At 29.8% G+C, this 22125-nt stretch overlaps 1 protein-coding gene across 8 annotated transcripts; it reads left to right on the top strand.

Annotated features, from left to right (window-relative positions):
* The first annotated feature begins 119 nt into the window (after positions 1-119).
* LOC132935047 (uncharacterized) lies at positions 120-9561 on the top strand. 8 transcript variants are annotated; one of them, XM_061001495.1, is made up of 10 exons: positions 120-202; positions 1932-2340; positions 2650-2710; positions 3193-3342; positions 6878-6950; positions 7032-7195; positions 7300-7411; positions 7503-7723; positions 8121-8289; positions 9185-9561. In XM_061001495.1, exons 3-10 carry the CDS (start codon positions 2681-2683, stop codon positions 9289-9291), a joined length of 1026 nt encoding a protein of 341 aa, XP_060857478.1. In that variant the 5' UTR covers positions 120-202; positions 1932-2340; positions 2650-2680; the 3' UTR covers positions 9292-9561. The 8 variants fall into 8 exon arrangements, with proteins under 8 accessions (XP_060857478.1, XP_060857476.1, XP_060857480.1 ...); XM_061001493.1 differs by having other exon boundaries at positions 132-238; XM_061001497.1 differs by having other exon boundaries at positions 151-311; positions 1932-2273.
* The last annotated feature ends 12564 nt before the right edge of the window (positions 9562-22125 follow it).

The following is a 22125-nucleotide window of genomic DNA, read 5'->3' as shown; positions in this document are numbered from 1 at the left end:
ATAGAGCATGCGTACGTGTTTTATTACGTATAGAATGGGTGTGTAGCGTCCTCTTAATATTATTATCGAACACCTAATTCGGTTACTCGTCGGCCGTCGCTGATATCAGCAACGTTGTATTGATCGGGGCTCCGCCGTCCATTGATAAGACAGTATACTTTCTCCGTTCAACTTCATAACAACTCGTCGCATAATACATCAAGTATTTACGTAATATAGTATTTACATAAATATATACGTTAGTATTTATAATACCAATTGTGACGAGGCAATCGCGGCAGCTCCGAGGATCGTGTTATCACTACTATTATGTATGTATCGTAAAACATTATCATTTTTAAAATGTTCGTGAAATCAGAATTTGGCGCACGAATTCGTAGTTATAGCTGCTAATCGAAATGTTCAGTTTACATTATTATAACCAAAAAATACTCAACATTATGCTACATTTTTCATCGGCCGACCTGTTGCGAGTGATTATGTCTCGCTGCGCTGGGACAAATAAATCGAAAACATCCCTAGATTTGCTGTGTAAAACCCCTGCACCTTGGGTGTACCTCGGCATTAAACAATGTTCTTAAAAAACAATTATCTGCCTGTTTAAAGAAATTAAAATCTGTTATAGGCACCGAGCGTTGTCGTCAAGTAGTGTAGTTGCCCATAAACGTGTGGTAAACTGACAGCCGGGTCGACTGTGTGGTTTACCGGGTTGCAGAACCGTTGTGATGAGGTTTTCCTTCTTTTGGATCGAATAAAATGTAACTCTCGTTGAATCGTTAAGACATATTTAATTAATGTATACTCCGTTGAAATTATTCCGAGTCCAAATAGTACAATATTTTATTAGCCCGTGTGAAGATGCTTGTGATGGCAATGGGCGAACACGTCTGAATACAGGCGACGGCTGTTAGGTCTGCTTTTATAAGGCCCCACGCCCCTCCTACCTTCCCCCTTGTCAATCGACTTATCCGTATTGCGTAAAGTCATTATCTGTATCCTGCATGCCTACAAGTTGTGCAAAAAGTCATCATATCGTCGTTTCCCCGAAACACAAACATTCATTAGAGATACCATGTCCTTGTTTCTAGTTTATGTATATATATATATCCATATCCTGTCGCCACATACGCGATTCGTGTTTTGCATAATATAATATGATGTGATTTTTCATATTAGAAGTTAAAAGGTTAAAATATGTACTGCGCTTTAAATACTACCTACTCCCGTATTCCATGATAATTCGGCTGACCTCCTCCTACCCCCCCCCCCCCCCCCCCATAACATCGTCGTATATCTGTGTGTTTGACAATTGCCAAATTGTTGTTGTGTTTGCTTTCCTAAGTCCCACGGACGGTACTATTATTCATTATATCTTTCAATTAACTACCTAGGTACCTATGTTAATTATGTAATACGCGTCGTAGTAAACGGACATCATCCGCTACAAACGTATTATCGAACACTTTGGAAGGCTATCACTTCTAAAATAATAATTTCCTGTGAAAAAAATGCACACCGTCGATTTAAGCATAAAAAACAAGTCGTTTGAAAAAAAAAAAAATTGAAAACCGTGAGGGGGTTGGTAAAGTGTATTTTAGCCCGATATACATAGTAGGTAGGTACATAACCTATATCGTATTGTGGAAAATAAACTTTCGCACTTTTTGTCGTACACTTCTGTAGATTTCACGTTTGAATTCAAAATTTGACACCCACTAGTAAAACACTGTACAGCAGAGCGACATCCACTTACCCACGTTTTTTTAAATCAGTTTTATAACTCAATAATATAATAATATTATAATGTAATTTATTGCAAACAACAGATAACGTATTATCTGAACGCATAATAGTAGTGATAACACGATCCCTCGAGCTGCCGCCATTGACTCGTCTATAATAATAATTTTGTGTTTATGTGTTTTGTGTAGTTGGTGGACACGTTTGCGTTCATTTTTTTCCTTACACTTCAGTACTCAGTAGTCACGGTCACGGTTTCTTTTGTATCTACGCTGTTTGCTACTGTTGTACACTGTAATACTGTAGTTGTACGAGTATCGTCGCTGTTGGAGTTTGTCATTCGGAAGTCGACTGTACGAGGACCGTTGTTGATCCGATTCGACGTCCGTCCAGTCCACAGATTAGCATAACTCCACTCTCAGGTCGCCAACGGTTCGTGGTTCAGCTACCTAGTACTAGGTGTGCATGTTTTCAGTCCAGAGGTCTCGAGGTCTCAATCATCTGCAGCAAAACGTGCTCTGCTCCGGCGACTCGTAAGACCTCCGTTTATTGGTAATATTCTTGTGGAAGTATCGGCCGTGTACAACAATAGGTGATCAAGTATGGAAAATCGATTTTTGTTACTTTCGTTTTATGTTTTGCTACCCTAGGGACAGACCAACTCCTTTGTCGTAAGGCCAAGGGGGTTGTCACCGTATCAAACCTACAATATAATGACTATAATATTGTTGTTTCTCGTCCAAAATTTAATATTGCTATGACCTGTTAGTCCTTGCACTAAAAATTATTGATTTTGCTCCTCAGCACCTGTGCTAAACTGTGAAGTAAAAAACCTTTGATTATTTAACTACCTACTAAATAAATACAGTATATCAGTTGTCAGTATATCATAAATATTGAAAATTTCAGACAACAACAATAACAACAGCAACAGCAAACAATGTCTAATTCAGCAAATTGTGTTGCACCAGTAAGCTTTTAGAATTATTTTAAAATTTGTTTCATTATTATCATCATTATTTATTTTATAACTTCCTTAATATTAAGTATCTACCTATCTATACTTTGTGATAAACATAATAGATACAATATTAGTATCGTTGAGATGTAGGTATACATGCACTTTTCATAAATTTTAATGTGCTTATTTTTACTTAGTTAATGTTGATCACATTATTAGTTCTAATATAATTAACGGTCAAATATTAAATGTATAGAAATATCATTTGTAGAGTTTGTGTGTTATTCATTGAGTGTAGTTGTTTTAAAATTTCATAAAAATTAGTTAATACATCTTAACCTCTATAAAGTAGAGTATCTATAATCGGTTAACCATTATTTATTAATTACCTTTTTGTTTTCTTGCCTAAAAAATGATTATGATGATAATAATATTAATATTAATTATTTTATTGTATTTAATATAGTAACTATATTTGCTTTTATTTTTAGAAAACAACTACTCCAATGAAAAATCATATTCAACAACAATCCATGCTCTTGCATGATGCACCATCACAATCAATGTGTCCTAAACCTGTTGTTGAAACTCAAATACTGACAGCCTCAGTTGCTCAAACGTCTTCAGTTAAAGATTTGGAGGTATATCGCTATGTTTTTACATTTAACGATTGCAATGGTCACATACTCATATTTACATATATATACATGTAGAAGTTAATACAGTGTCGTATAACTTTAAGTGGGTTGAGGGTGATTAATAAACATAATTAAACATAATAATATCAAGCATTAAGAAATTATGTAGTACTGTAACTCGCCAAAACTTAACCTACTTGGTACAAAACATCACGATCACGGTTCACTGGCTACTGACCGGACTGTGTGCTATTGTGACAACAATTCGATAATAAGACTAATAACAATAGTAACAACATAATAGTACAATACAATAGATTATAGAACTGATAATAGTAAATCTAATGATAATACAAATAATCCCACATACATGAAATCACTTTTATCACCATTTTTAAAAACTTATGATTTATTAACAAATTTATTTACCATTGCCTTGAGCGGTGTTAAATTTTTTATAGTGAATACTAATTACATTTATATATTTAAAACTTAAGGTTAATATAAAATGACACCAAACTATTAATTTGTGTATTGATTTAGAACGAATTACTATAACATTGCACAAGAACATGTCTATATATTCTGGCAGATTTAAGTTTCCTACATATTTTAAAATTACAGTACATCTATTTCAGAGTCATAGTGAGGATTTTATCAATCCATATTATTTTTGCAAATATTATTGAACAAATGCGAGACAGCTAAGCTTAAAATTTGTGGTGATGTTTTAAATTCAGTTTGGTATGAATTACTTATTATTTGTATATGTTACGGGCAATGTGGTCAATGAGTTCCTGCCCGGGTAATGTGAAATACGATATTTTTTATCAATCAACTAATATTATTTTTTATTTTTATTATAATTTTACTATAACCTATTGGCTAATTATAATAATTTATAGTATCTATTGTGTTTTTTTTTTATTTTTACATATTTATAATATTTTTTTAAAAAACAATGATTATTAATTTTATTATTATATAACGAATATTTTAAAACAATTATAATAATAACAATTCTTATATAATATTGATGGAATGAAAAAGAAAATTAATTAATATTATCATTATGTTATTTTTATTATAAATTAAATTCAATGCAATTTTACAATATAATTTATAATAAAAAAAAAACTATAATATTTGTTAATTTTGTTTGTTATTCAATCAAAAAATTCGTAATAATTATAATTAGGCCCGGAAATTCTTGCATTTGCATGTGTTTTTGAACCATTCGATTTATTGATAAGTGAGCTAAAAATGTATTCCAATACACTACAAAAAACATATCAAAAGTGTATTCTGCATATTTTTGCATATTTAGTGGTTTTTAAATTTTAGAGCATATTTCTTAATTTTACAATTTTTTAGAGCATATTTTATAATTTATGAAGATACAGTATGAAAATTTGTAAATTAAAAAATAAATATATTTTTATTGAGAGAATTTCCTAGATATTCTTATATCGTATTTTTCAAATTTCTATTTGACATTAAAAACAATATTTTTCCCCAATTGGTTAATATAATATATTAATATATATATATTTATAATTTTTAACTACAGCTAGCTTTATCGGCTTTATCGGCTTTATCTTATTACGCCGATCGACGGGCGCACCCATGTCGAATCGATGTCGGCGTTTAACGTGTTTAACTTGCTCATTATAATATTCCATTACGATAAGTTATTGCCTATCCTAATAAAGATAGTTATCTTTTTCAAATATGAAAAAAAGTATTCTTAAAGGCACCAGCTCGCGTTGAATTATTCAGAAGAGAAGCTTCAGAAACGCCATTGCCTCCTTCTCCTATCATTACGCGTTGGGAAATCTGGTTAAAAGCTGCATTGTACTATTATAAGAATTTTAAAACAATTAAAAAATCCTCTATTTATTAAATGCTGATGATGCACTAGCCATTGGAAAAGTTAAAAAAATTATGTCAGAAACAAATTTAGAATCAGATTTAGTTTTTATTTATACAAATTATGGATTTATGGCTACAGCTATTACAAGTTTAGAAACTCAGCTAGGGAACTCTTATTTTAACTGATGCAATCATAACTGTGGAGAATGTAGAAAATAAATTAACTACAGTAAAATGTTCCAAAGGCATTCCAATTTATAAAAAATTTGAACAAGTTATTGAAAAGAATCTAGGCTTTAAAACACTATCCAAAATTTCCAAAATTATGCTGGGAGAAGAAATGACAATGGATAATTTACCTGAAGATTTTTCATGTAATGATTTAATATATTTTAAATACGCACCAATTTCTTTGGTTGACGTAGAACGGAGCTTTTCGTAGTACAAAAATATGTTGGCAGATAACAGGGAGTCATTTATATTTGAGAATTTATCAAAATCGTTGATTGTAAATTGTAATGTTTAAAAATGTATATTTATCAATGAAATAATGTTTTTAATCACTAGTCAAATAAATTGAAATAAAAATGTTTTTTCCCTCATATTTATAAATTATAAAAAAATATATTTAAGCGCATAAGTGCATACATATTTTGGTAGTTTTTAGTGCATGAACTTCCGGGCCCTAATTATAATATATGAATACAATTGATAAATAAACATTGTTTAGTTTCATAGTTTATTGTAAAATTGTATTGAATTAAATTTAATATATGAATAACATAATCATAATATTAGTTAATTTTTTTTTTTCATTCCATCAATATTATATAACAATTATTATGATGATTATAATTGTTTTAAAATATTCGTAATATTATGTTAATAACATTAATAATCATTGTTTTTACAAAAAATATTATAAATAGGTAAAAAAAAAAAACAAACTATAAATTATTATAACTATCCAATAGGTAAAATTATAATTTATAATGAAAATAAAAAATGATATTAGTTGGTTAGTAAAAAAAATTGTGGTTCATATTGCCCGGGCTGGAACACATTGACCGGACTATGTACACATTGCCCAGTATTCCATATTGCCCGTAATATATATAAATATAAAATTTCCAATATGATTACCTAACTGATATAATTAAACTATTCAAAAGAAAAAAATAATTTGTGTGTTTTTAGTTACACTAGACTATTAATTAAGCTTAATAAAGTTTAATTTGAAAATTAATCATATTTTTATAATAAAATTACCTATATTAAATCAATTTAAAATTTTAATTGATTGTGATTGGCAACTTGTAAACCCTACCATTAATTTTATGGTTTTTATCGTATCATCTGACAAGGAGGATCTGTATATACACAAATTTTGTGGTTATTTACAGTCCAAGTCAGTGATATTTGTCATAATTTGTGATGGATTGTGTCACAGCTTTTTTGGTAATAAAATAGACCTTGGAAGATTAAATACATTCCTCTTATAATAGTAATAATGATAATTATAGTTAATACAATTAAAATATTATTATTTATACTAAACTATTTTGATGGGTTATCTGCTATAGTATAATATGTGTCTTGCGCTGAATGAAAATACTTCTTCACCGCATTTATAAAAATTGCTTATGTTGTCTCTTTGTCTATACAGAATAAAGGGATAAACCTTGAAGATGAAAAATCAAATAGCAAGATATCAGAAGTAAAATTGCCTGTCAGACGAAGTATGCAATTTTTTTTAAACTAAGTTTCTGTAATTTGTATTAATTTATTATTTTAAATTTATAAATTTATTTTTGTGTTAGAAATTAGTAAGAAAGAACAGAAAAAGCGCCGGAATGCTCAAATGCGTCGTTTAGTATCTCCTAAAAGTCCATTAATGGTATTTTCTGAGTTGTTCAATGATGTACCAATTCACTTACAAGAGCACTCAATAAATAATGTTACGGGTTACACTGCTACACTTCGGGTAAGATAAATGTTGAGATATAATTGAATGAATTAGAAGACTTAATTTTATTTCTTGTGTATTATTATAATAATTAATAATTTATACTTTAAAAAACAATGTAGGTTGATGGTCAGGTGTATACTGGAAATCACATTTCCAAGATTCAAGCCAAACAAAAGGCATGTGAACATTTCTTGCGCATTATGTTGGCTAAAAAAATAAGTGAACAATCAGGTAGGTTAAAAGTGTTAAACTAGTTAACTTTTAATATTGCTCGTATAGTATATGTATACATATATATGAATACTGTCATATATTTAATTAGAAAAAAAAGAAGAATCTCCCATTGAAATAGATATGGAAGATAGACAAAATGGTACTGTGCCAAAACCTAAAGGACCCCCACAAGAGGATTTCCCATGGCCACATTTTGCTTCATTAGCTATGCATAACTTGATACATTACTGGGAACTACAGCCTGTTTCAAAAGTTATTAATTTACAAGAAGGACAACCAAATGCCATAAGATCACCACCAAAAGTAAAGGTGAATAATCATTTATTTACTATTTAAATTTTATTTTGTGATATAAACTTGTAACTAAATAATTATTAATTCAAAATTCATTATTCTATGTTTGGTACATACACACAATTTTTTGTATAATGGAATAGTTTTATTTTTAAATTTTAAAATGTTATAGTTACAACTTAAAAGTTAATATTACAAAATTAAATATATAATAGACCAAAATAATATATCATTGTATTTTTTTAATTTGTCAATATAAGTTGTTGAAACTGGTAGCAATTTCAATACAAATTCAGGGTCATATATTATTCATATTTTGTGTTACCTTTGATTTTTTAGTTGATATACACAAGTACACTACACCATATTATAGTTGTATAATTTATATCTTAAGCCCTTTTATTTATTTTAGATTGGTGCTATGAAAAAGTTTCCCGAAGACCCAAAACACTGCAATCCAGTACAGTTAATAAATCAAATGAAGCCCGGTGTCAAATTTATTGAAACTATTATTAGTTTAAACACCCCATCAGTTTTCCAAGTGAAATGTGAAATAGACGACATTCTATTCACTGGACTAGGTAATGTTTTTGTAACAATTTTATGTTACAATTTTACTTGTTGAACTTATTTTGAATTTAAAATAGATTTAAAAATTCCATTTAATATAAACTGATAGGTAAATTACTTTTGAAAATTAATAAAATTATGTTACTCGTTACATAGAATATTTTTATTTAAATTGCATTTACGTTACCTTACATTATTTTTATCACGTCACTTAATGTTTTCATTCAAAAAGTAAGACGTTACAAATAATGTTATTTTTTTTAAAAAATAATTACAAAACCAGTACATAATGACTAAATGTTATACATGGACAAAATGTATAAGTATTAATTCCCGTAATCTTTAATAATATTGTTATTTATTATAAAAACTTTCGGAATCATAAATAAATGTTATTGATTTCTAATTTTTCTCAAATATCATATTCTCTAGTTTTTGTCATACATTTTACGATCATAACTTGTTATAATAACGTGGAAAATAACACGTTTCCATAGAAATTACTTTTTAAAAGTAATTCTGTTACAATTGCGTTAATATAAATAAAATGTAATGATATTACTACAGCGATACTGCAAAAGTAATTTTGCTACAGTAATTTGTAGTTTGGGAAATGTTACTACCCAATACTGCTGATAGTATGATATGTGAATTTTTTTTTTATATAATCAGTAATTACTTGACAATATAAAACAAAAATTAATAGAATTATTAGTCAATAGGTACCTCAAATGTAGAGATTAGCTTCACAAATAAATTTTAAAAAAACCAAAACTAGCTTTAATTTTGCAAAAAAAATTGTATTTATATGATAAAACCTAAAAAATAAATTTGGAAAAACATAAATAAATAATAATAAATATTTTTATTTTTACTAAAAATTATTTCTACTTTTATATCTTATAGGATCATCAAAAAAGGCTGCTAAGAAGGAATGTTGTATTGCAGCAATCAAATATTTTTGGCAATTTGATTTCCATGCTATAGAAGACAATTTACTCACTAAGAAATGAACATAATATTTAAAATAATATATTATGTTTGCGTATTAGTCAACGTTATTAGTTAACTGTATTTATTTTGCTTTCAACGTTTAAGGTTAATCTTGGTTAAGTGAATTAGTATTATCATATAACTTACAAATATATCATAATATGTAATATTTACAATTTTAAAAGTCAAACAAGTATTAACATTTTAAAGAGCTTATTTTTAACATATTATTTTTAATCAATTTTTTTTATTTAATTTAATTTGATTGTGAAGGTACTATGAATAAAATAATTAACACATATATTATTATTTATAGTTGAATTATTGGGCTCATTGTAGTCTTCTTCATCATGAATCGGCAACGATTATTTTGATGAATTTGATCAATCTCATCACTTTCATCTGCAATATTATCATATTCATCATTGTGACAATTATATCCTATATTATGCATATAATGATATTCATAATTGTCATAATTTGGTCCAGAAATAAAATAATAAAATATAATTATATAAATAATTGTCTGTAAATACCATCATATTCCCTATATTATATACACCCATGTTTGTTGTATCTGCATTATAAATGTACATTGTACAATATAGTAAAGTTTATGTTAATACTTTATATTTTAGAGTTCATTTTGCAAATATTAGGTATCACATTTTAAGGTGAATATACAAATATAAGGCATCTTGTAGATTGGTATTTTTATTATGATTTAGGAGTAAGTTATGAGCATTTTTAAATACCTATTGTAATTTTTTTCATATTTCATAACTCACTATAAAATTAAAATTTCAATAAAACCCTAAAATTCCCTAGATAATATACTTTCCTTTAACTTGATTATTAAGGACAGTCAATGAACTCTAAAATTAAAGCGTTCATTTATAACATGAATACAACAAATATGAGTGTATAATATAGGGAATATGATGACAATAACAATTATTTGATCAAGAATTTTTTTCTATTATGGCTGAATGCCAAATCACAGTGTGATTGTAAGTAATAAAATAAATATCCAATACTACATCACAGATTTTCTGCATTATTATTATTGTAGAAAATCAATACTGTCTAATGTCTTTGGGCTAACGAGTGTTTTCGCGGTCGAAGTCACCGTCAAAAGGGTACTGCCTCAAATGTCAGCTAGTGACTTGCGTGTCGTGTGAGAGGCTGCCCAAGCCATCTAGTTAGTTGTTAGTTGCTTGCCAATTCCTATCGCTAGATGTGAATAGTCTTAAGTTTAACGATTTGGTCCGATTATATTTGTATTCTGTGATCATTGCATTGGACAGAACAGACCACTAATTTATTGCTCTAGGACATGAGGGTTTTGATTTTAAAATAAAAATACACCCAAGAGTGTATTTAAAATACACCCAAGAGTGTATTTAAAATACTTTAGAAAGTGGTATTTTAATACATTTAATTATCCAAATAGCTTTAATTACCCATTTATTTACCCAAATAGACTTAGAATAGGCCACACCCGTACGTCACACGGATACCTCATGGCCAAAAAAGATCATGCACTACTTGCGGAACAATAATTACGGTCAAACACATCCTCCTCGAATGTCGCCAGTTCAACGAAATGCGCATCCAACAGGAACTACCGGAAACACTATACGAGATACTTTCACCCACTCCCGAGACGTCCGAGTAAATAATCAAATTCATAAATGAAACTGAGCTGCATTATCTTATTTAAAACGTACAAATATATTAGTAATAAGTAATTTATGTAATTTAATACATGTAACGCAGGCTAATAACCTTGAAGTCGATGCCTTTAATAATTAATAAAAAAATACAACAAAACCGTTTTCATATTATGTAGAATTGATGTAATTTATTACAGTATTATAAAATATTAAAACATAAACAATCATTTGTAGGTAAATACTAAATAATATAATTTGTAAAAAATGGAAGTCTTGTACTTTTTTGTTGAAGAAATCCGTATGTAGAGGTTGACCGGCGTTCACTTATTGGGTGTTTCTTATTTTTAAAAATATGAAGACTATTATATATTTGGAATATGCGTTATACGACGTATTATGACAAGGGTATACGTATATAAGACGGATTCCCAACAATATATTATTATGTTATTAACCCTTGATTGATAAGATTAAAAATCAATTGATATAGTTAGCAAGCATAAGTACCTACTTAGGTATAAATACAAATACAACTTCCTATATACAAGCTATTAGGTAACTATTATTATAAAATAGTATAAAAAAAAATATTATAAAAAAGTAGTTACCTACCTATTTAAAAATTAAAATATATCATTTTTCTGAATTAAAATGTATAATTATATATGTTACCGTAAATGCCCGATCAGTAGGTAAACCTAGGTTTTACTAGTTAATGCTAGGTCTTGCTGTTTGTATACCTACTCAGTAAATGTTGAAATTCTTAATTTTATTTGGGCTTTTACTAAACACGTTGTGTACATCCTTGGATATACAAATTGACTTAGTAAAAGCTGATCAATACACGACACATAACATTTAAGCGATAAGCTGCGTAAAAATTATATATTATTAAAACAAACTACTGACATTATTTTATTTAAATTATTTTTACAAAATAAAAATGCATTTTAAGTTGTACAATTTTTCTGGCAATCACACCTCAAAAATTTTTGCTCGCAACGATCAATAACAATTAATTTGCGAAGATAAATTTACGACTACAATGTGTATACCTAGTTACAACATTATACGTGTAGATATTAATAATTTACTTTAGGACTTGCATTTTATCGGGTTTAAGATTAATATTACATTACTTATATCATGATATAACTTAGTAAATAGTAATAGCTGATCGGTAAATTGATCGGCGGCACTAACGGATACGTCATCGCTTAGATATTATGGTTTTATTAGGTACATGTTCAGTCTGTTTGGATTTTACGTGATAGACGGATCCATTTGTATAACGGTGTAATATGTGTTACTACCCACCAATTTTACTAATTTTTATGAGCAAATAAATAATAATTCTGTTTCCAAATGGTTTTTTATTTTGTATAAAGAATTTAAATAAATTTCAGTAGTTTGTTTTAATAATAAGTAATTATAATTTTTACGCAGCTTATCGCTTAAATGTTATGTGTCGTGTATTGATCAGCTTTTACTAAGTCAATTTTTGTAACCCAGGATGTACACAACGTGTTTAGTAAAAGCCCGAATAAAATTAAGATTTTTAGCATTTACTGAGTACAAACAGTAAGACCTAGCATTAACTAGTAAATTCTAGGTATACCTAGTGATCGGGCATTTACGGTAACATATCGATAGCTAAGAGGCCAAAAAGAGATTTTAAATTATTCTACACCAAAACATTTGTGTTTTAGATTTTTGTTTTTCGGTGTTGCAACTGATTTATTTGTAAAATATTCTGTAGATTACATAAATTATTACTTTTAGGTCTTATAATTTTTTTTCAACGTAATTATAATGTTTCTTTAAAATTTAAATGGAACTTGTTATGAATGGAAATTATAATATACCTATTTTTACCGTGGACATATAAGGTTTTGGTGGACATATTAACAGTTGTTAATTTAATATAAACTCTAAATTATTTATTACATAAATAGTTAAAATGTACGTAAGACTAATTTTTTTGATATAAAAAATTCTATTTGTTTATATAATTAGTCAAATAAAACCCGTGTTTAAAGATATCATATTATTTAGTGTAATTTAAAATTAAAAATTTTTATTATTTAAAATAATACGTCCGGACATATTCATTTTTTATAAATAGATAAACAAATTCAATATTATCTAAAACATTACCCGTCCAAAATTGAATGTATTATTTTTGACAAAAGTAACAAGTTCGGACTTGTTATATTTGTCCGCTTGATATTTAGATCATGTTAAAATATTTATTGTATGTCTCATTAAATTAGGACTTGTTATATGTGTGCACTAAAAAAACCTATCTTGCACTAAAAACACAAACATTAAAGTATAAATAAAACATGTTTTAATTATAATATTGACTTGTAATGTTTTACCGAATTAAAAACACGACCCAGATAAACCCTATGGAGTAATAAAACTATTTTGAGAAAAATTGGACTTACAACTTTTGGCCTCTTAGCCATCGATATACATTTCTAAATTGTGTTCATGAAAATTGTATCGACTGTTACTTAAAATATATTTACATACCTATGTAATGAAAAAAGTACGTTCAGCGTCTGCACTTGTATCAACACATATTTAAAATAATTTAAAGAAATTGACGTTATATCTAAATTAACATTTTGATTTCCTGCCATAACATCAGTAAGTTTTATTAGTTTTATATCCTTCATTTTTCTTTCTAAAACATATTTAAATTTATCTTTAACTATTTTCGCTTTGGTACCAGCTGGAATAGGTACGTTGGTAAATACTTAATTATTATTATCAATAAATCAATAATAACACGACACTATCGTATGACCATATTTATAGAACGCTTCTCTACTATTAGAAAAAACAATAATGTAAAAATTTACATCGTAGTTATATTTTTATTGTAAAATCACCTAATAATGTGTATATTTTATATGTCCATGAATTTGACCCACCCACTTTCTATGATAAGACCCAAACCAATACCAAAAGTTAGCAAATAGTTAGCAAATAATAGCAAATTTACTATAGAAGATAGCAAATCATTATTGAGGCAGTTATAAGCATTATTTATTTGGGTGGGCCAAGTTCAGGTAACCCACCCACTTTGTCCGATCGTCTCCAAACAAACGCCGGTAGTTAGCAAACAGTTAGCAAATAATAGCAAATCAATTTTTGAAGTTAGCAAATCAAAATTCTATTTTTGGCCGATTTTAGAAAAAAAAATTCCAGCCCACCCACTTTGTCCGATCGTCTCCAAACAAACGCCAATAGTTAGCAAACAGTTAGCAAATAATAGCAAATCAATTTTTGAAGTTAGCAAATCAAAATTCTATTTTTGGCCGATTTTAGAAAAAAAAATTCCAGCCCACCCACTTTGTCCGATCGTCTCCAAACAAACGCCATTAGTTAGCAAACAGTTAGCAAATAATAACAAATCAATTTTTGAAGTGATCAAATCAAAATTCTATTTTTGGCCGATTTTAGAAAAAAAAATTCCAGCCCGCCCACTTTGGCCGATTTTAGAAAAAAAAATTCCAGCCCACCCACTTTGTCCGATCGTCTCCAAACAAACGCCGGTAGTTAGCAAACAGTTAGCAAATAATAGCAAATCAATTTTTGAAGTTAGCAAATCAAAATTCTATTTTTGGCCCATTTTAGAAAAAAAAATTCCAGCCCACCCACTTTGTCCGATCGTCTCCAAACAAACGCCGATAGTTAGCAAACAGTTAGCAAATAATAGCAAATCAATTTTTGAAGTTAGCAAATCAAAATTCTATTTTTGGCCGATTTTAGAAAAAAAAATTCCAGCCCACCCACTTTGTCCGATCGTCTCCAAACAAACGCCGATAGTTAGCAAACAGTTAGCAAATAATAGCAAATCAATTTTTGAAGTTAGCAAATCAAAATTCTATTTTTGGCCGATTTTAGAAAAAAAAATTCCAGCCCACCCACTTTGTCCGATCGTCTCCAAACAAACGCCGGTAGTTAGCAAATAGTTAGCGAAATAATAGCAAATTATTAATTATTATTTTTGCATTACTCTTTTATATTATTTTTAGATTATGAATTACGATAATATCCATAATAAAACTCATATACTCATATACGATATTAGTTATTACTTATTAGGTGTAATTTTTAGTGTTTTATAAAATAGATACGTGTATGAGTATGATTTTTCGTATCCTTGGTGATATGACAACTTCTAAAATATTCTCAATCTGCTTGAGTAGCGTACATAAGCCTTTTTTATGGGTGGGGGGTTACAAAAATATTTTCATATCTACATTATATGGGATTTGACCATGTTATAAATAGTATAGTTAATACCTACATCACTTTCACGAACTTCATGCCTGTGTATTATTTGGCTGTAATAATATTATATACTAATTAGTGACATAAAGCAAATAAACGTGTTGTGTTATTTTACCACCTCAATCCAAACTAACACTACGACCGGATCATGATCAACCAGTGTTCAATCATCGTGTATGCATCACACTCTGTAGTCTGTGTTTTTTTCACACGATTTCACACTTCTGGTATCATCACATATCGTGGTTACTGCTAATAAGATGAACACGACAAATGTAAATCTATTAACGGACTAAGATATTAATATTAAACAGGATTATGGAACACAAATAATATTTGTTGGGGACTTCAGCACTTCACCACTAGTTTGGATTGAGGTGGTAAAATAACACAACACGTTTACTCATACTCATACTCATACACGTATCTATTTTATAAAACACTAACAATTACACCTAATAAGTAATAACTAATATCGTATATGAGTATATGAGTTTTATTATGGATACTATCGTAATTCATAATCTAAAAATAATATAAAAGAGTAATGCAAAAATAATAATTAATAATTTGCTATTATTTCGCTAACTATTATAAAATCGGCCAAAAATAAAATTTTGATTTGCTAACTTCAAAAATTGATTTGCTATTATTTGCTAACTGTTTGCTAACTAACGGCGTTTGTTTGAAGACGATCGGACAAAGTGGGTGGGCTGGAATTTTTTTTTCTAAAATCGGCCAAAAATAGAATTTTGATTTGCTAACTTCAAAAATTGATTTGCTATTATTTGCTAACTGTTTGCTAACTACCGGCGTTTGTTTGGAGACGATCGGACAAAGTGGGTGGGCTGGAATTTTTTTTTCTAAAATCGGCCAAAAATAGAATTTTGATTTGCTAACTTCAAAAATTGATTTGCTATTATTTGCTAACTGTTTGCTAACTACCGGCGTTTGTTTGGAGACGATCGGACAAAGTGGATGGGCTGGAATTTTTTTTTCTAAAATCGGCCAAAAATAGAATTTTGATTTGCTAACTTCAAAAATTGATTTGCTATTATTTTCTAACTGTTTGCTAACTACCGGCGTTTGTTTGGAGACGATCGGACAAAGTGGGTGGGCTGGAATTTTTTTTTCTAAAATCGGCCAAAAATAGAATTTTGATTTGCTAACTTCAAAAATTGATTTGCTATTATTTGCTAACTGTTTGCTAACTAACGTCGTTTGTTTGGAGACGATCGGACAAAGTGGGTGGGCTGGAATTTTTTTTTCTAAAATCGGCCAAAAATAGAATTTTGATTTGCTAACTTCAAAAATTGATTTGCTATTATTTGCTAACTGTTTGCTAACTACCGGCGTTTGTTTGGAGACGATCGGACAAAGTGGGTGGGCTGGAATTTTTTTTTCTAAAATCTGCCAAAAATAGAATTTTGATTTGCTAACTTCAAAAATTGATTTGCTATTATTTGCTAACTGTTTGCTAACTACCGGCGTTTGTTTGGAGACAATCGGACAAAGTGGGTGGGCTGGAATTTTTTTTTCTAAAATCGGCCAAAGTGGGTGGGCTGGAATTTTTATTTCTAAAATCGGCCAAAAATAGAATTTTGATTTGCTAACTTCAAAAATTGATTTGCTATTATTTGCTAACTGTTTGCTAACTACCGGCGTTTGTTTGGAGACGATCGGACAAAGTGGGTGGGCTGGAATTTTTTTTTCTAAAATCGGCCAAAACTAGAATTTTGATTTGCTAACTTCAAAAATTGATTTGCTATTATTTGCTAACTGTTTGCTAACTACCGGCGTTTGTTTGGAGACGATCGGACAAAGTGGGTGGGCTGGAATTTTTTTTTCTAAAATCGGCCAAAGTGGGTGGGCTGGAATTTTTTTTTCTAAAATCGGCCAAAAATAGAATTTTGATTTGCTAACTTCAAAAATTGATTTGCTATTATTTGCTAACTGTTTGCTAACTACCGGCGTTTGTTTGGAGACGATCGGACAAAGTGGATGGGCTGGAATTTTTTTTTCTAAAATCGGCCAAAAATAGAATTTTGATTTGCTAACTTCAAAAATTGATTTGCTATTATTTTCTAACTGTTTGCTAACTACCGGCGTTTGTTTGGAGACGATCGGACAGAGTGGGTGGGCTGGAATTTTTTTTTCTAAAATCGGCCAAAAATAGAATTTTGATTTGCTAACTTCAAAAATTGATTTGCTATTATTTGCTAACTGTTTGCTAACTAACGTCGTTTGTTTGGAGACGATCGGACAAAGTGGGTGGGCTGGAATTTTTTTTTCTAAAATCGGCCAAAAATAGAATTTTGATTTGCTAACTTCAAAAATTGATTTGCTATTATTTGCTAACTGTTTGCTAACTACCGGCGTTTGTTTGGAGACGATCGGACAAAGTGGGTGGGCTGGAATTTTTTTTTCTAAAATCTGCCAAAAATAGAATTTTGATTTGCTAACTTCAAAAATTGATTTGCTATTATTTGCTAACTGTTTGCTAACTACCGGCGTTTGTTTGGAGACAATCGGACAAAGTGGGTGGGCTGGAATTTTTTTTTCTAAAATCGGCCAAAGTGGGTGGGCTGGAATTTTTATTTCTAAAATCGGCCAAAAATAGAATTTTGATTTGCTAACTTCAAAAATTGATTTGCTATTATTTGCTAACTGTTTGCTAACTACCGGCGTTTGTTTGGAGACGATCGGACAAAGTGGGTGGGCTGGAATTTTTTTTTCTAAAATCGGCCAAAGTGGGTGGGCTGGAATTTTTTTTTCTAAAATCGGCCAAAAATAGAATTTTGATTTGCTAACTTCAAAAATTGATTTGCTATTATTTGCTAACTGTTTGCTAACTACCGGCGTTTGTTTGGAGACGATCGGACAAAGTGGGTGGGCTGGAATTTTTTTTTCTAAAATCGGCCAAAAATAGAATTTTGATTTGCTAACTTCAAAAATTGATTTGCTATTATTTGCTAACTGTTTGCTAACTACCGGCGTTTGTTTGGAGACGATCGGACAAAGTGGGTGGGCTGGAATTTTTTTTTCTAAAATTGGCCAAAAATAGAATTTTGATTTGCTAACTTCAAAAATTGATTTGCTATTATTTTCTAACTGTTTGCTAACTACCGGCGTTTGTTTGGAGACGATCGGACAAAGTGGGTGGGCTGGAATTTTTTTTTCTAAAATCGGCCAAAAATAGAATTTTGATTTGCTAACTTCAAAAATTGATTTGCTATTATTTGCTAACTGTTTGCTAACTAACGTCGTTTGTTTGGAGACGATCGGACAAAGTGGGTGGGCTGGAATTTTTTTTTCTAAAATCGGCCAAAAATAGAATTTTGATTTGCTAACTTCAAAAATTGATTTGCTATTATTTGCTAACTGTTTGCTAACTACCGGCGTTTGTTTGGAGACGATCGGACAAAGTGGATGGGCTGGAATTTTTTTTTCTAAAATCGGCCAAAAATAGAATTTTGATTTGCTAACTTCAAAAATTGATTTGCTATTATTTTCTAACTGTTTGCTAACTACCGGCGTTTGTTTGGAGACGATCGGACAAAGTGGGTGGGCTGGAATTTTTTTTTCTAAAATCGGCCAAAAATAGAATTTTGATTTGCTAACTTCAAAAATTGATTTGCTATTATTTGCTAACTGTTTGCTAACTAACGTCGTTTGTTTGGAGACGATCGGACAAAGTGGATGGGCTGGAATTTTTTTTTCTAAAATCGGCCAAAAATAGAATTTTGATTTGCTAACTTCAAAAATTGATTTGCTATTATTTGCTAACTGTTTGCTAACTACCGGCGTTTGTTTGGAGACGATCGGACAAAGTGGGTGGGCTGGAATTTTTTTTTCTAAAATCTGCCAAAAATAGAATTTTGATTTGCTAACTTCAAAAATTGATTTGCTATTATTTGCTAACTGTTTGCTAACTACCGGCGTTTGTTTGGAGACAATCGGACAAAGTGGGTGGGCTGGAATTTTTTTTTCTAAAATCGGCCAAAGTGGGTGGGCTGGAATTTTTATTTCTAAAATCGGCCAAAAATAGAATTTTGATTTGCTAACTTCAAAAATTGATTTGCTATTATTTGCTAACTGTTTGCTAACTACCGGCGTTTGTTTGGAGACGATCGGACAAAGTGGGTGGGCTGGAATTTTTTTTTCTAAAATCGGCCAAAACTAGAATTTTGATTTGCTAACTTCAAAAATTGATTTGCTATTATTTGCTAACTGTTTGCTAACTACCGGCGTTTGTTTGGAGACGATCGGACAAAGTGGGTGGGCTGGAATTTTTTTTTCTAAAATCTGCCAAAAATAGAATTTTGATTTGCTAACTTCAAAAATTGATTTGCTATTATTTTCTAACTGTTTGCTAACTACCGGCGTTTGTTTGGAGACGATCGGACAAAGTGGGTGGGCTGGAATTTTTTTTTCTAAAATCGGCCAAAAATAGAATTTTGATTTGCTAACTTCAAAAATTGATTTGCTATTATTTGCTAACTGTTTGCTAACTAACGTCGTTTGTTTGGAGACGATCGGACAAAGTGGGTGGGCTGGAATTTTTTTTTCTAAAATCGGCCAAAAATAGAATTTTGATTTGCTAACTTCAAAAATTGATTTGCTATTATTTGCTAACTGTTTGCTAACTAACGTCGTTTGTTTGGAGACGATCGGACAAAGTGGGCGGGCTGGAATTTTTTTTTCTAAAATCGGCCAAAAATAGAATTTTGATTTGATCACTTCAAAAATTGATTTGCTATTATTTGCTAACTGTTTGCTAACTAACGGCGTTTGTTTGGAGACGATCGGACAAAGTGGGTGGGCTGGAATTTTTTTTTCTAAAATCGGCCAAAAATAGAATTTTGATTTGCTAACTTCAAAAATTGATTTGCTATTATTTGCTAACTGTTTGCTAACTACCGGCGTTTGTTTGGAGACGATCGGACAAAGTGGGTGGGTTACCTGAACTTGGCCCACCCAAATAAATAATGCTTATAACTGCCTCAATAATGATTTGCTAACTTCTATAGTAAATTTGCTATTATTTGCTAACTATTTGCTAACTTTTGGTATTGGTTTGGGTCTTATCATAGAAAGTGGGTGGGTCAAATTCATGGACATATATTTTATCTCGTGAAGTATACAAAAATTGCAACATAAGACTAAATAATATGAGAAGACCGTGATTAGTGCAATTTGTGTAGGTACATAATATTTGATCAGACTTGAATAAAAAAATGCAATATCTACAGTGTTGGGATTAGATTTGTACTTTTTATCCAGATAAAGATAAAGATAAAAGATAAATACATTTTTATCTAGATAAAAAAAAGATGTTTTTTTTTATACTTACTATAAAGTCTAACTTTTGAGAGTACAGCTTAGATACTACTTAGGTCTTCAATATTATATAAACACCGGCTTTATGTTTAAATGAATGTTAGCAGTGAACATTATTATTAAATCAATAACTAAGGTATAAAAAACATTTTCAAAATTAGGTATAAATACCAAGAAAAAACTATTTTAAACAACTCGTCATAGTAAACTTTAATTATTATGAGCCTTTACAAAAGTTTTAGTACCTATGTATTTAAATTTTTTTTAGTAGATATACAATTATTGTTATTATGTAAAGTACATCTAATAATTAATATCATGTATACTATGTACATTGTACAAGTAAATACTATACAATAAATAAGAGAACATTAAATGTTATTTTTATTTTACGTGATGATCATGTCATAATGATAATATAATTTATACACGGGTGACAAGTAATATGAATCTATATATATATATAAATAAGTGTACATTTTGAATACATTTTATAACTCAAGATCCACCAAACCGATTTTGATAAAATTTCAGGGCATATTAAGATTGATATGTAGATAGTTTCTGTGAAGTTTGTACGCTGTGCGATAAGTGGTTGCGGAACGTACGTTGCGACAGCCCGGCCCATTTCGAAATATTGGAAAATTTTTGCACCAATATTTAGCATGCAATTAGCATGAATTTGCATGACTAAAATTAAAATTTGCATGGTATTGGTTTAACTGCAAAACTCAAAATTTAATGGCACCAGCCCGGCCCAATAGAAAAAATATACTTATCGACTTAATATATATGCCAATATTTAGCACGCCATTAGCATGAATTCACACAACAGTCACCGGAATTCGCACGACATTTTTTAATGGCTAAAAAACCGTTTTGGCGATTTTACCGTTGCGCCAGCCCGGCCCATTAGAGAAATTTTGCGATTTTTCCAAAAGTGATACCGCCAATATTTAGCACGCCATTAGCATGAATTCGCACGACAGTCACCGGAATTCGCACGACATTTTTTAATGGCTAAAAACCCGTTTTGGCGATTTTACCGTTTGCTGCCATAAAAACAATAGTTAATTATTATACTGATCACTGATGAATAGTATAAATTAATATTATTTTATTAAAATGCAAATATTTAGCATACCGTTAAATACATATCAACATTTTTAATTTTTATACATATATTTACTACTAACTTAATTAGGTAGGTATTTAGGATAATGTAGGTAAATGTGTACATGCTACGTATTAATTAAGGGTATACCCACCGTTTGTATCATTCATAATATATAAAAAATAAATATTATTAAATATTAAACTGTTGATTATATTAAGTAAATATTTATGTAATTTAAAACAACATTTAGTATATCTAATTCAGAATGTTTTAATAGGTGTAGCAAAATAGAAACTAGTTAAAGCGATAATAATATATAAGTTATAAGAGTAGACAAATGTGTTTCCTTCAACGTCAGTCGCCTCATTTAGTTATGTGAAGTGGTCAATGTGGTCTTTAGATGTCCTATTTGT

This window comes from Metopolophium dirhodum, chromosome 1, assembly GCF_019925205.1.
Source record: "Metopolophium dirhodum isolate CAU chromosome 1, ASM1992520v1, whole genome shotgun sequence".
Classification (NCBI taxonomy): domain Eukaryota; kingdom Metazoa; phylum Arthropoda; class Insecta; order Hemiptera; family Aphididae; genus Metopolophium; species Metopolophium dirhodum.
This window is presented reverse-complemented; position numbering and strand designations above follow the sequence as displayed.

Coding starts and splice junctions, on each gene's coding strand:
- LOC132935047 (XM_061001495.1), top strand. CDS start 2,681: ATGTCTAATTCAGCAAATTGTGTTGCACCA. Junction 7,724..8,120: donor GATCACCACCAAAAGTAAAG/GTGAATAATCAT, acceptor TATTTATTTTAG/ATTGGTGCTATGAAAAAGTT. Junction 8,290..9,184: donor CATTCTATTCACTGGACTAG/GTAATGTTTTTG, acceptor TATATCTTATAG/GATCATCAAAAAAGGCTGCT.